We start from the raw sequence: 13,387 nt of genomic DNA, 5'->3' as shown, positions 1-13,387 counted from the left end.
GAAAAACCTTTTTAAAATCCCATTAGAGTCTATAATAGGTGCGGAGGGCAAGCATATCCTTCTTCATCCCAGCAAAATGGACAATATTTTCAAATATCTTGACATCATTGACCTCCTCTCCAGTATAGCTCAGATTAGCACACAGAAATTACCAACCAGATTTGCTACCTCACAGACAATGACTGCCCTGAGAACGTTCCAACCAGTTTCATTTGGGAGCCTTGCTCATGCAGAGTCATTAATAATAAATAGATTTGGTGGTTTTGCCAAGATTCATAGCCATGCTACACACCAGGATCTATTTCAGCAGACTGAGCCAACTGCACGCATCATGTTTATGGAACAGCCCCAAACCTGCAGCAGAGGATGTAACTCCACTTTGTACCAGCTTTCATGCACTAGGGGAAGCACATGAAGGACATGAGCCTTGTTTAACCTTGCACGGGGAAGGTTTTGGGGGCTCTAAACAACAACCTTCCCTCACCCAGACTGATAAAGGGCCAAGAACTCTGTTGAGATCCATGGCAGGGCAACAGCCCCCAGTGCAGGCAGGGATCTGACTGGACAAGGGGTTTGCTTCACTCTCTAAGGATAAACAACCATGGGGAGAGGTTGTCCAGAGGAGTTCCCCAGCCCTGCAGCCTTTCAGGAAAGAGCTCCCAGGTGTGAGTTCAGTGCCAACGCTGCTTTAAGAATGCCCCTGATGGCCCCTCCAGCCTAAACACCCACCCAGATCCTCAGTTACTCTCAAATCACAGACAATAAAACCAACAAGTATCATCTTCACTTATTTCAGCTGCTAATTTTAATACATTTAGCAAATCTGTCTGAAAGTTTTACCTGGAGTATACCATCCTGTGATAATTTGGGGCTCAGAATCTGATGCAAATTCCTTGCTTCATTATGGAAAATGAGATGAAAATATATACTTTGTCTTGCGTGGCCTTACTTGATAACTCTTGCAGTAAGTGAAAACAGTAATAGCAACGATTCTAAAAGTAAAATCAGTTTGAGTAATGAAAGGGTTGCTCGGACCTGAAACTAAAACAACCTACAACACAAACCCTGAAAGCTACATGCACACACCACTGGGAAGGTTCAAGCATTAAATACAGGTGAAATATTAAGGAGAAATAAAGAAAAATAAATGTATGTGAAATACAAGAAAATTTTTCAGAAGAAGCAGATGAACTATTAAGTACCACACCAAAACCCACCTAAATTCAGATCTTTCCTCCCCAATAAGCTGTATCACAATGAGTCAGGGCTCCAGCTGATCTGCCTGTAGCCACACTGTGTTTAGTGAAAGCACCCAAGCCAACACTCAGAGGCACAGGCTGGAGCCCTCCTCAATCCCACAACGCTCCACAGACCCCAGAGCACTTCTGGGGTGCAGTGGGCACATCAATAATGGCTTTCAACCACAGGCTGCTGGGGATATGTTGAAGCAGCTCTGAGATTCTCTCTATTCTTCTGTTTCATGACCTCCTAATGCACATTGCCTCACACTCATAAACCCTGCATCATGTTCAACACACACAAAAAAAAACCCCAACATTTCCCACCAGAGCTGGCACGCAGCTTAACTTGTACAGCTGCCAGTGGTTCAGGTAAGGCCCACACCAAAACCAGCACTTTTTTCAAAATGGGGCAAGGAAAAATCACAAGGTAGAGGGGCAAAACTGGTTTTTGCTCTCTAACCCACCACAAGCCACAATTTATTTCATGTAATCTCAACAAGAGGCCAACTCTTGCCTTGGTAGAACTGCAGTTTCTTATGTAGCTGGCACTGTCAACAGTAATGCAGAATGCTGGAGAAAGGGTCATGTGGATGTCCAGAAGGAGGAACTGACCCTGCAACTGCCTCATTTCCACATTGTGACAATTGTGCCCTGAAGCCTGACTTCTTTCAGACAGCAGAGGCTCTCTTTGAGTCCATGGGATAAAACAAACAGGGAAGAAAAATACGGACAAGAAATTGAGGGGAAAGAATAATGGTTCATGCCTGCCCTTGGTAAGACTTAGGGGGCTTATGCACACACAGAGACAGGCAAGAACATCACTGCCAGGCCTGCCCACCCCAGCAGGGCACACAGATGGCTTCCAGGAGCTACATCAGACAGGGCCACACATCACCAGGGTGATGCCCCTGTGCCATGGGCTGCAGACCTGTCACTGTGGCGTTCACAAGAACTCACAACTTGAACCATACAGGGCCACACATCACCAGGGTGATGCCATCCAAGTGCCATGGGCTGCAGACCTGTCACTGTGGCGTTCACAAGAACTCACAACTTGCTTACAGCCAGGGTCCTTTGGAGAGTTAGGGCAGCTGGTCCAGCTGAGACTGGAGGAGACTTTATCCACGTCCTTACAAACAACCCACAGCTGCTTGTGAAGTTCACAGCACATGATTTTTTTGCTGGACAGAACTGCTGGTGCCACCCATGAGCTTTGGAGGGTCCTCCACACGCAGGACTGGTCTAGAGCAAGAACCTGCTCACACGACAGTCCATGGGTGCTCTCCTGTATGGAAGGTCTAAGAGTCATCCCTTCTTGACCTAAACCCCCAAGTGCCAGGGCAGCAAGCTGCCCAAAGGTTGGGCAGCCTGTCTGGTGTAGATGTGGAAGGGAGATGAGGGGCTGTAGCAGCCTGTGCTCTGTGCTGCAGGCTCAGAGTTTGGAAGGACTGCTCTTTCCCAGGAACCCAGCTCTGCTGAAGGGATCTGGGATGCCAGTTCCAACTGAGCACATCTTGAGTGAAACCCTACTAAACACCAGGCTTAGGGAGCTCTGCAAGATGAATTCATTCCCTTCAACTTTTCCAATCCCAAATTCCCTAGCACAGCTTCTCCCAGCAAATACACTTCCCTGCTGCTGGCTGGAAGGCTGTCCACACTCCCATCCTCCCCTCAAACGTGCTAGCAGGAAAAGTGCTCTCAAACCTGATGTTTTCTGCTAGAACCAGTGCCAGAGAAGCAAGATGTGCTAGCAGGAAAAGTGCTCTCAAAACCTGATGTTTTCTGCTAGAACCAGTGCCAGAGAAGCAAGGCAGGAAATGCAGCAGCTGCTTTGCAGCCTGCTGAATGCAACTTCTGGCAGCCATGTGTGGAAGGTGACAGTTCAGGAGCTGGCAAGCCAGGATGAGGCAGGAAGAACCAGACCTGGTGGCTTCAACCTGGAGAGTTATTTGAGAGGAAACTAACTTTGATGGCTCCAGGGAAATGGTTGATCCCAGAACCTGGGTGCTCCTACAGCGTCCCAGATGTAAAACCTATGAATGAGGAATGAAACACGGTATCAGGAGTAATGAAGAGGACACATTTGCACTGTCACATTGTGCCTCAAGTCCCCACTCACTACACATGGATACAGTGATGTAAAAATATGCAACTTTCAAGACAACAAAAGTAACCTGTGTTGTTTTGCTAAGTTTGACACAACAAGAATTGAGTTTATTTTGAATAAACTTCCCTCTCAGATCTTTGCCTGCGTCTTCAAAGACTTCATCTACTGAGCTAGTTCACAGGGAAAGCTTGCTACAGATCCCCAGTGACCCAGATAGCAGCTGCATTCCAAATTCTCAACCTGCCTTTTCCTCAGCCTGACAGCAATTCCGTGAATGTTTTTGCATAGCGATTGCCCTTTGATGGTGTGCTTTCTGCCAACAGATTGACAAGAAGCAAACTTTAGCAAAACAAATAAGAGCTGCAAAAAACTACCACCTTGCAATAGGTAGCTTCCTGCCATCATTAATCCCTTGTTTCCTGCCATTCCTGACCTGGGCCCTGATTCCATGAATGCTAAAAGACATCGTCTCCCTCAGTTCTTTACAAGGAAAGTTACCATCAAGGCAAGTCTCTGGAAATCAAGCTTCCTGAAGTACAGAGCATGGGGCTGCATAATTTATTACAGGCTTCAGTGAAAGCAAGCTTCCAGCTCAGGAGAGATGTCTCACTCTTCAGAGCTCCTCAGTACCCCTGTGTTTATGCAGATTCTCTTCCCAAAAAAAAAACCCCCAAAAAATAGTACATATTTTTTTCATGTGTTTTACCATGAAAACCCCCGAATTCCTCTTTTTCCTGTATTAGCAGCTGAGTGACCTATATCCTGGAGCACGTGCATCTATGAATATTTCTTTTTCCTCATTCACTCCCATTTCCAGCTGCAGATGCTTCATCCCCTCTCAGTGTCCTAATGCCCTCGCTGATATTTTGTTTTATTACTGAGTCCTAGAACAGCACAGAAAGCTCAGACACTTAAGAACATCATCTCCAACAAATCAGGACGTGTCCAAGTCTTGCATTCTTTCTCACCTGGCTGAGAAGCCATCATTGGAAACACCAGAGGCTGGGAATCCTGAGAAAAATGAACAGCAGATCAAAGGCCATTTTCTGAGCTTATTGCTATAGGTGGAGTTAGCTTAAACCACTAAACCATTTGGCTGGGGTGTGCATGTAGCATTTCTAACTTGAAAATATGCCTTTTCCCTGACACCAGTTTTATTCCAGTATCTACAGGATAAGAGGGTTGTGTTGCTGCTTGTGTAAAACAAATAATGCCAGCTCTGATCAGGAGCCTCTACTCAGACAGCCCTGGCTTCTTGAGCAGGAACTGTATCCTACATAACTGCTGAGCCATGAAAACGACTGAATTCCCTTCCTTACTGGAATGCTAAAGAATCTCCCACACAGCTCTTAATTCCTCACTCATTTTCTTGTGGTATCTGACTGCAACAAAAGCTCTAAAACAAAACTGGATTTATTTCTGCCCTACTAATCCCCAGCCCAGTGACTTTGGGGACAGCAAACCACAAAGATTATTCCATCAAGTGACAAAGAAGACAGTCACACTACACCACGGGGTTAAGTGCATTATTATGTGTTATTGCTCAAATTCAAACCCAGACAAACGTAACAAGATATCAGAACCAAATGCTCCTCTAAATACCCAAGTATTAGTATCAGCTACACACCAATATACAAGTCATTAGGAACAATATTCTACAGCAAGAAACAGGGAACACCACGATGAAAAAAGCAGTAAGTCACACAAAATATTTTGGGAAAATATTTCTCTTTTGGGATCTCAAATCAAAAGGAAGCATGAGAAAGTTTCCTCCTACTGGAATGATCAGGAAGAATAAGACAACATAGAAAAGAGTTTAGAAAACTCTGAACCAGAAGTGACTTGTCTACAGCACAGCTTCACATTAGGCAGACAGTGCTGAGACATGGGCTCAGAACCAAATTCCACAGGCAGCATCCAGGCAGTGAATTTCTCTCCAGAAGGTAAAAAAAGTAATCTCTGATTTTCTTCTGGGATTGTCAACAATCACATATTTATCTCATCTGCCTCAACAAACAGGGGTTTGTGTATTAACAAATAAATACACACAGCAATCCCAAATCCTCCCTCTCCTTTGTTCAGCACCACTGTTAGTTGCTACAGATTTTGAATTTTACCCTTCAGAACCAAGCTAATCTCCCCATTGCATGCAAAGCCATCTGCTTAAAAAAAATAATAAAAAAAACCCACAAAAACACCAAACCAAAACAAAAGAAAAGAATACCAAACCCAAAAGAAACAACCAAACCCAAACAAACTCCTTTTTCCCTGAATTCTGGAATGAGAGGCAGATTGGGCATGGTCTATAACAAATAACAGGGCAATTTTTTTCTTGTTCATGCTGGGATTACAAAAGGCACAGGCACTACCCACTCTTGAAAAAAGCACCTATTTTAAAACACTGTTCAAGTCTAATTTAATATCTCAACACAGGAAAAAACCTCCAACATGAAGATGCTGTGTGTCACCCTGGGTGAAGTGACAGCTGCCACTGCCACAGCTGCATGTTGTTCATTCAGTACATGTCAGACCTGCCACAGAGCTGATGCAGATAACTATCACTTATTCAATTAGTGGTCTCTGCTCTATTTATAGAGCAGTTTCTGCATTAGAAAGAGAAAAATAATAATAATAATGCCCCACATCAGGATAGCCCAAGTCTCATGGACATTAAAGAACGTAACTCTCAGCTCCTGTAAAGAATGCACCTCAATAAAGATAAAGAAAAGGGAACATGGAAAACAAAACCAGATTGGCGTGGATCAGAGCCAGGGCTATAATTCACTGCATTCTGTGCTCAAGCCTGCTGACCTCGATGATGAATATCTGAAGCTCCCAGCAGCTTCTCTTCAATTGCTCCTGCACACCAGAGCCCAGATTTCCAAACTACCACAAGGAAAATGCAAAATATCAGTATGAATAAGGAAGAACCTAGGCTGATTCTTCCCTCCAGCAATCACCACCCTAACCAGAGAGGCCTGTCTCTCTCGCTTTCCAATTTTTTATTTTAAATTTTCTTCTTTAATTTGGAAGAATGCCTGCATCTGTGAGATGAGACGAGTCAGAATAACTCCATGGACTGGGTCCCTCTTGTATGTGTTCTCTGCCTTGTCACAGAATTTGCTTATTTCTCTTGGCAGTGGCAAGTTTATTGTTGTTTTTAAGGGGAAAAAAATATATGAACAAGAAACCCTTTTCACTCATGATGTGCACCTTCTCCCTGCTGCACTTCAGAGTGTGCACCCCAGACACTCCACACAGCTGTGCTGACTGCAGCATCCCTCCTGGGCAGCACAACAATCCCAGGGGCAGGAGCCAGCTAATCCGGGAGGGAATTGATCTGTAAAACGCTGTAATGAGCTTCGACAGAACAGGGCCATCGATAGGGGAACACACGTCAAACGGAGCAGGCTGTGAACTCCAGCCCTGCTCTGTGCCCTGCCAGCCAGGCAGGATAAACCTCCTCTGCTGGGGCAGCTCTGGGGTGCACCAACCCTAATTCACAGCCATCCCCCTGCACGAACCCTAATTCACAACCTTCACCTGCACGAACCCAAATTCACAGCCATCCTCCTGCACAAAACCAAATTCACAACCTTCACCTGCACAAGCCCAAATTCACAGCCATGACCCTGCACAAGCCCAAATTCACAGCCATCACCCGGCACAAGCCCAAATTCACAGCCATCCCCCTGCACAAAACCAAATTCACAGCCATCCCCCTGCACAACCCCAAATCCAGGCAGGCTGAAGGCAGAGCCTGCTGGCAGCCCCAGCAGCTGCAGGAGTGGCCCCTTGCCCTGGGGGATGTCTCTGCTGCCAGTCTTCTGCTGGAAAGGCAACAGCCATTTGTCCCTCCTACCTGGCAGCTGTGAACCATCCGATGATTATTTAACATAAAATGACATTAGTATCCATTATATACAAGTCCGGAGTCCTGTTCTCCTTCCAAAAATGTCAATAAAGCAAAAAATTGCTTACATGCTTTGCTGAAATGCCACACAAAAAAACCCAAAGGTGCTTAGTAGCTTCTTCAGAGCAATAAAAATTTCAGAGCAGCAATTAGCTTATCTTTTTCAAAGTCTACCATTGGCTTTTTCAGCTTTTATAGAAGAAAAAAATTAATCAAGATCATTTAGAAATCCAGCCAATAAGTGAAATAAACCTTTAACTATATTTAGCCTATATTTAAGCCTATATATAAACAAAGATATTTATGCCTAACATAAACAAATGCTGACAATCAACTCAAATGATAATTTTTAACATTCATAAGTTGAGAGTGAGCATGAAAGCTGTGGACCAGAAGACACTTTCTGGACTCTCATACCTCAGAGCCTATCATGCCAAATAAGCAAATAAAAGAAATCAGCAAGGGCTGGGCATGTGGGCCTGCAAAAACAACAACAAACCAACAGAACAGGCATCAAAATGTTAGACATCAACAAAGACCTTGGCCAGGGCTGAAGGAGATAAGGTAACAGAGCTTCTTGAAAAGAAATCAATACCTGAAACCAAAGAGGATCATTGAATTAGAAAAACTCTCCTTTTTTTTTTTTTTGCCACTCAATTTTTAATGAGCAAAATGTTCACTGCCCAAGTCAGAAATGCTGCCAATGCCTTTTAAGTGGTGTTTGCTGGTGATTAATGGTATATTCTACTAAAAGTATGGTAAGAAGCAAACTAATGAAAAACCATCAGTGGAAATTAAAGAAACAAGGACCAAGATGTTGATCAAATGCCCTTCTTCAAAATGCTACAGTTTTAATGTTTGGAAAATAATAATAATAAAAACAAACCCACACAAAAAAAAAAACCCTGAAGAGCAAATCAAGGCATTTTAAGACTCCGATCATTTTCTATCAAATCTAGTTACTTGTCCTACATCTTAAAGAAGTTGCAAAGAAATGCTGCAATTTAATATCTTTGCTTGTATTTCCTAATTAACAAATATACTTCGGCAGCTTTGCAAATTGGCCTCAATTCAGGAAAATATTAACCATCTGCCTAAAACCAAGCACATTTTATACCTTCCTGAAGTCAACTGGAAACAGAAGCATGCATGCCTATATGCTAAAAATGAAACATATGCTCCAGTGATATGCTGAAATGGAGCCTTGGTGTTAAAAGGTCTTAATTCATGCTTGAAACCATCTTGAAATTCTTTGGTGAAAGGCAGTACGGCAAGAAAAATACTGGGTTTGTCCTCATCTGAGCCACTAAACTTCAGGCTGTACACATATTTTTTTTTAACCAGATGACAGTACAGACACCTCACCATTCGCTCTGGTTCTGCAAAGGGGTACCCCCAAATATCTGACTGCAGAACTAAGGCCTGAAGCTGAAACATGCACATTATTTTCGTGGTCTTGGGGAAGCATCTGCAGAGGGGCTGCAAAAACTAACGAGCTCAGCAGCCCCATCACTCATTTGACAGGCTCAAGATGCTCGCACACATATCAGCTGGTTTATTTTTAAAGCGACACAGAAATACACACGGAAATAACCACCCGTCTCTGATACATACATACATACACATTTCCATTCCGCGGACGCTCGGCTATCTCCCTGTGGCGATTCCTGCCAGCCAGCAGGAATCCCTGGAGCCCCGCCAGCCAAGGCCAGCCTTGGGTGGCCCGGGGTGCGGGTCGGTGCCGGCTGCACTCACTCACACCCCCGGGATCCCTGGATCGCGCTCCAGCCCCACCGCTGGAGCGATTTTGGGGCTCCCCGGGCGCGCCTGATGCAAGGATAGGGTCGGTACCGGATGCAGGGGAGGGTTCGGTACCGGATGCCGTTATGAAGTCGGTACCTGATGCAGGAATGAAGTCGGTACCGGCAGCAGGGGAGGGTTCGGTACCGGATGCCGTTATGAAGTCGGTACCTGATGCAGGAATGAAGTCGGTACCGGATGAAGGTGAGGGTTCGGTACCTGATGAAGATGAAGGTTCGGTACCTGATGCCGCGGCGGGGGCGCCCCCGGGCAGCGCCGCTCGCTGCTGCTGCTGCGGGCGGCTGGCGGCGGCGGCGGTCGGCCGCCCCATCATCATCACCATCATCATCACCATCAGCATCGGCAGCAGCGCGGCCGCCAGCCCCGGGAGCAGCGCGGAGAGGCGCCCGCAGGTGCCCGGCATGGCGAGCAGCCCGGGGGCAGCGGAGGCATATTGCGGGAGGCCGGCGCAGCGCTCCGCACCCGCGGCTCTGCGGCGGCCGCAGCGCTGGCCCGCCCGCCCACGGACGTGCCGGGGCGGGGCTGGGGCGGGGCCGAGCGGGGCCACCTCCCCCCGGTGCCCGGGATGTCGCCGCTCCGCGCTCGCATCGCCCCCGCTGCAGTGCCCGGGGCAGCCGCAGCATCGCCCCCGATGTGGGAAGCACAGAACCCGCTGGGCTGGGAAAGGCCTTCGAGGCCACCGAGTCCCGCCTGTGACCCAAGAGCACCGTGCCAAGCTCTGTCGCCTGTCACCCCCAGGTGCCCGGGATGTCGCCGCTCCGCGCTCGCATCGCCCCCGCTGCAGTGCCCGGGGCAGCCGCAGCATCGCCCCCGCTGTGGGAAGCACAGAACCACGGAACCCGCTGGGCTGGGAAAGGCCTTCGAGGCCACCGAGTCCCGCCTGTGACCCAAGAGCACCGTGCCAAGCTGATCCTGCCACCTCCAGGCTTTGCTGCAGCACCGGCAGGGATGGTGACTCCGCCACCTCTCCGGTGTCTGATCGCCCTTTCTGTGAGAAAACTCCCATGTCCAGCCTAAACCTCCCCTGGCACAGCTTAAGGCTGTGTCCTCTCGCCCTGTCACTGATTGCTCGGGAGCAGAGCCCATCTGGCTGCTCCGTGCCTTCAGGGAGCTGCAGGGAGCAGTGAGGTCTCCCCTGGGCCGCCTTTTCTCCAGAACAAACACCCCCGGCTCCCTCAGCCGCTCCTCATTCCACCGGTGCTCCAGACCCTTCCCCTTCTCTGGCCTCACAAACACGTGTATACGCATTCCAATTTTACTTATGTGCATCCTTAATTCTAAAAAAATGCGTTCGGGAGAGCTAATAATTTTTATTCTCTATATTGCTGATCAGCGCGATGTTGGGTATCAGGAGCTGCTGATAGGAATGAACATGCACGTGAGGCAGAGAGGTGGCTGTGTGTAGGATCAAGGCTTTAGGAGATGTGATGTCATTTTCAAGGCTGTCACTGGAGCACAAGCCTGATGAGGAGGGGCTGAGGAGCTGGGTGTATCCACACAGCCCAGGGCGGGATAATGGAAAAACCACTGCAGGTGTTTGCAGCAGATAAGGCTGGAAAAACCCCAAAACCCGAGGAAAGGCAGCACATCCAGACAAACCAAACTGCCCCAGAGCAGGCAGCCACCTGTGTGCCTGGGGGCTGAGCACACACTGGGATCACCCCACAGGGGTCTCACACTGGTGGGGATGAAGGAGCCCATGCCGCGATTCCAGGGAGGCCAACATCCCCTCCTCTGTGAGCACTTACAGAATGGGCTGACACTAAATCTCCAGTGTATGTCGAAATAGTGAATAGAAACTTCTTTGGAAAGTATAAAATTACTTGAATTGCCTTTTAACAAACAAAGATCAGTCAAATAAAAGGTTTATTTTAGACACTATGACATACTAGGCCAAATCTTGTTATTTTCCGATTGCAGAACACTTCTTCATTGAAAGAGAAACAGAGGAATAGAGTCACAAACTATAGCAGGGTATAAAACAGGGTATAAATTTGGCCTGAACTGACAGGTTGCTGTGCATATTTTCAACATATCTCTTATAAAATCCAAAGAAAATATATTTTTCCTTATGTTTCCAGTCATTCTATACAGTCCAATGTAATTATTTCACTGCCATTAACAATGACTTGAAATACATTTTGGACATAGAAAATAAAACTTGCTTTTATTGCAGTTGCTGACAGTCCATTGGCACCATTTTGGAACAGTCCCTGCTCGTAGGGTAATGCTGCAGTGGGAAATGCACATCCTCCTCAGCAGGTACTTCTCAGTATTATTTTTATTGTCAATCTCTTTTTTCTTCACATCAACACCAAAAAAAACGTTTGAAAACCTGATTTCATTTGACAGGACCTTTCTTGAAAGAAAGCAAAGAACCACAAAAACCAGACAAATAAAACAATCATTTATTTGATGTGAAACTCCTCCAGGAGCTCATAAGGAAAAAATAAATTCTCTTTTTAGTTCAGCAGACATGCTCAGTGCCTATTTGCTTAATTAACATCCTCTCACCCAGCTTCCTATTTCAACCTTTTATGTGGGCACTGCGAAGGAAAAGTGGCTGTTCCTGCACAGCCACTCTCAGAGCTGAATTAATTTTGGATTCTCTGCAACTGTGTGTGGTCCCAGGTGGAAAAAATGAACCTACAGGAAACTTGCTGCTGCTGCTGCTGCTCTGAGCTTCCTTTGTTCAGGAATTTGTCTGGTGACTGAGGGTGTGGCAGGTCACAAATCCATTCCCAAATGTTTGCAGACATGAGCTTTTAACAAGATATAAATTATTTGGAGAGGAATAGTTGAACCAACTTGGCAGCTGGAACATTTTAAATTAATGTTGATGATATGAATATGCACAATTATTCATTTATAAAGTTCTGGGGGGAAAATGTGTGATAAAAGCTTTCTTGAAAATGGCTCCAAATGGGGAATAACATGTGGAAATTAATTGTCTGTAGTATATTTAGATTAATTACTAAGAAAAATTAGGGTACACAATAACATTCATTTCAGAAAAAATATAATCACAATCAGGATTTTCTTCTTAAACAAATTTTCTTTAAAGAAATGGAGGTTTGCAGTAATTAGTTTCAACTACCTGAGTATTTTCTTGAGGAACTGTGTCCAGCAGTAACTCCTGCAGTCTTTAAATTTTGCTACACACTCTTCAAACTGTAAACAAATTACAGCCATTGCCATCAACCACTGAACAGGCATCTGCTGTTCTGCCAGGGCTGAAAATGTGTGCACAGATGACACAGAAATGTCAGTCTATGTGGGCTCTGCAAAACTCTCAAAAGCAGTACCACACAGGCCTGGTCTGCATGTAAAATTAAAATCATATAAATTGCAATGGGGTATTTTACTGTCAGTATTCTTCTCACATTTTCAAGGTGTGTGTTGTGCTTTTGTGTCCTGTAAACCTAGTTTTAGCATGTCCTCTGTGTTTGTCAAGAGGGGTAATCATTCAGCTTTCGGGAGGTTTGTCAGGAAGATGCAGCAGGACAGATTGGTTCTAGGTGAAATACCTTGTGAGAAGATGGGCAGCTGACAGCACTAACCTCAATTCTTTATGTAGCTCAGACAATCTGTTGATGAGAAGCTCCTGTAAATACTTTTTCAAAGTATTGTTCACAATGTTCTTGAGAATGCCTGAACCGGCAATTTAAAAATATTAATGTCAGTACATTAATATGTAATTAATGCAATAAAGTATTAATGTATTAGCAATTCATTTACAAACTAACTAATGATCAAAACCCACATCATTCAGGTGTGCAGAGAGTCAAAGTGGAGTGGTGTAAATGCAAATTACCTCCAGACACGGGCCACCATCTTACCTGAGGTGGCTACAATTCCCTAAGGTGGGAATTTGAAAACCACTCAGTTCCCTTGTTCCTGTAATGACACAACTGTTGTCCCTAATTTCTGAATAACAATAGATTAATTTGGAGCTGCTAGGCAGGTGCAGTGATCCCTGTGCTGCTATCCAAGTGCAGGTATCTGATTTTACAGGGACTAGGGTGTGCTGGCTGCAGGGTGTATTGAACATGGGTTAAAAGCCATGTTTGGGCTGCTGCTGTCGTGTTTCTTACATGAGGTGCAGCTACTGTGACATCTGTGGAAGTTGTTAATTAAACCACAAATTTCAGATTTTCATCTTTTCTGTCTCCTTTATTACTCTTCTCTTTAGGTTAACAAATTCTCTACTAGCAAGCCAGGGGCTCACTAGTTTGGAGTTTTTCCTGAAGTGTCCACAATCACATTTACTACTCACTGTTTGTTTTAGCAATAAAACACACTCAC

The 13,387-nt window shown here is 45.6% G+C and overlaps 1 protein-coding gene across 2 annotated transcripts in view; it reads right to left on the bottom strand.

Annotated features, from left to right (window-relative positions):
• The window catches only part of FAM171B (family with sequence similarity 171 member B), a 31,750-nt gene extending 22,163 nt beyond the window's left edge, over positions 1 to 9,587 (bottom strand). Inside the window, exon 1 of one of the 2 annotated variants that reach the window (XM_039728755.1) lies at positions 9,281 to 9,587. In XM_039728755.1, coding sequence (XP_039584689.1) covers positions 9,281 to 9,485 — 205 coding nt within the window. In that variant the 5' untranslated portion in view covers positions 9,486 to 9,587. The remainder of the gene's footprint in view (positions 1 to 9,280) is intronic. The other variant, XM_039728756.1, reaches the window with a different exon arrangement.
• Positions 9,588 to 13,387: the final 3,800 nt, after the last annotated feature.

Source organism: Passer montanus, unplaced genomic scaffold (assembly GCF_014805655.1).
Source record: "Passer montanus isolate IOZ18808 unplaced genomic scaffold, ASM1480565v1 scaffold66, whole genome shotgun sequence".
In the NCBI taxonomy this organism is placed as follows: Eukaryota; Metazoa; Chordata; class Aves; order Passeriformes; family Passeridae; genus Passer; species Passer montanus.
The sequence above is the reverse complement of the archived record's forward strand: the minus strand, read 5'-3'. Positions and strand labels throughout refer to the sequence as shown.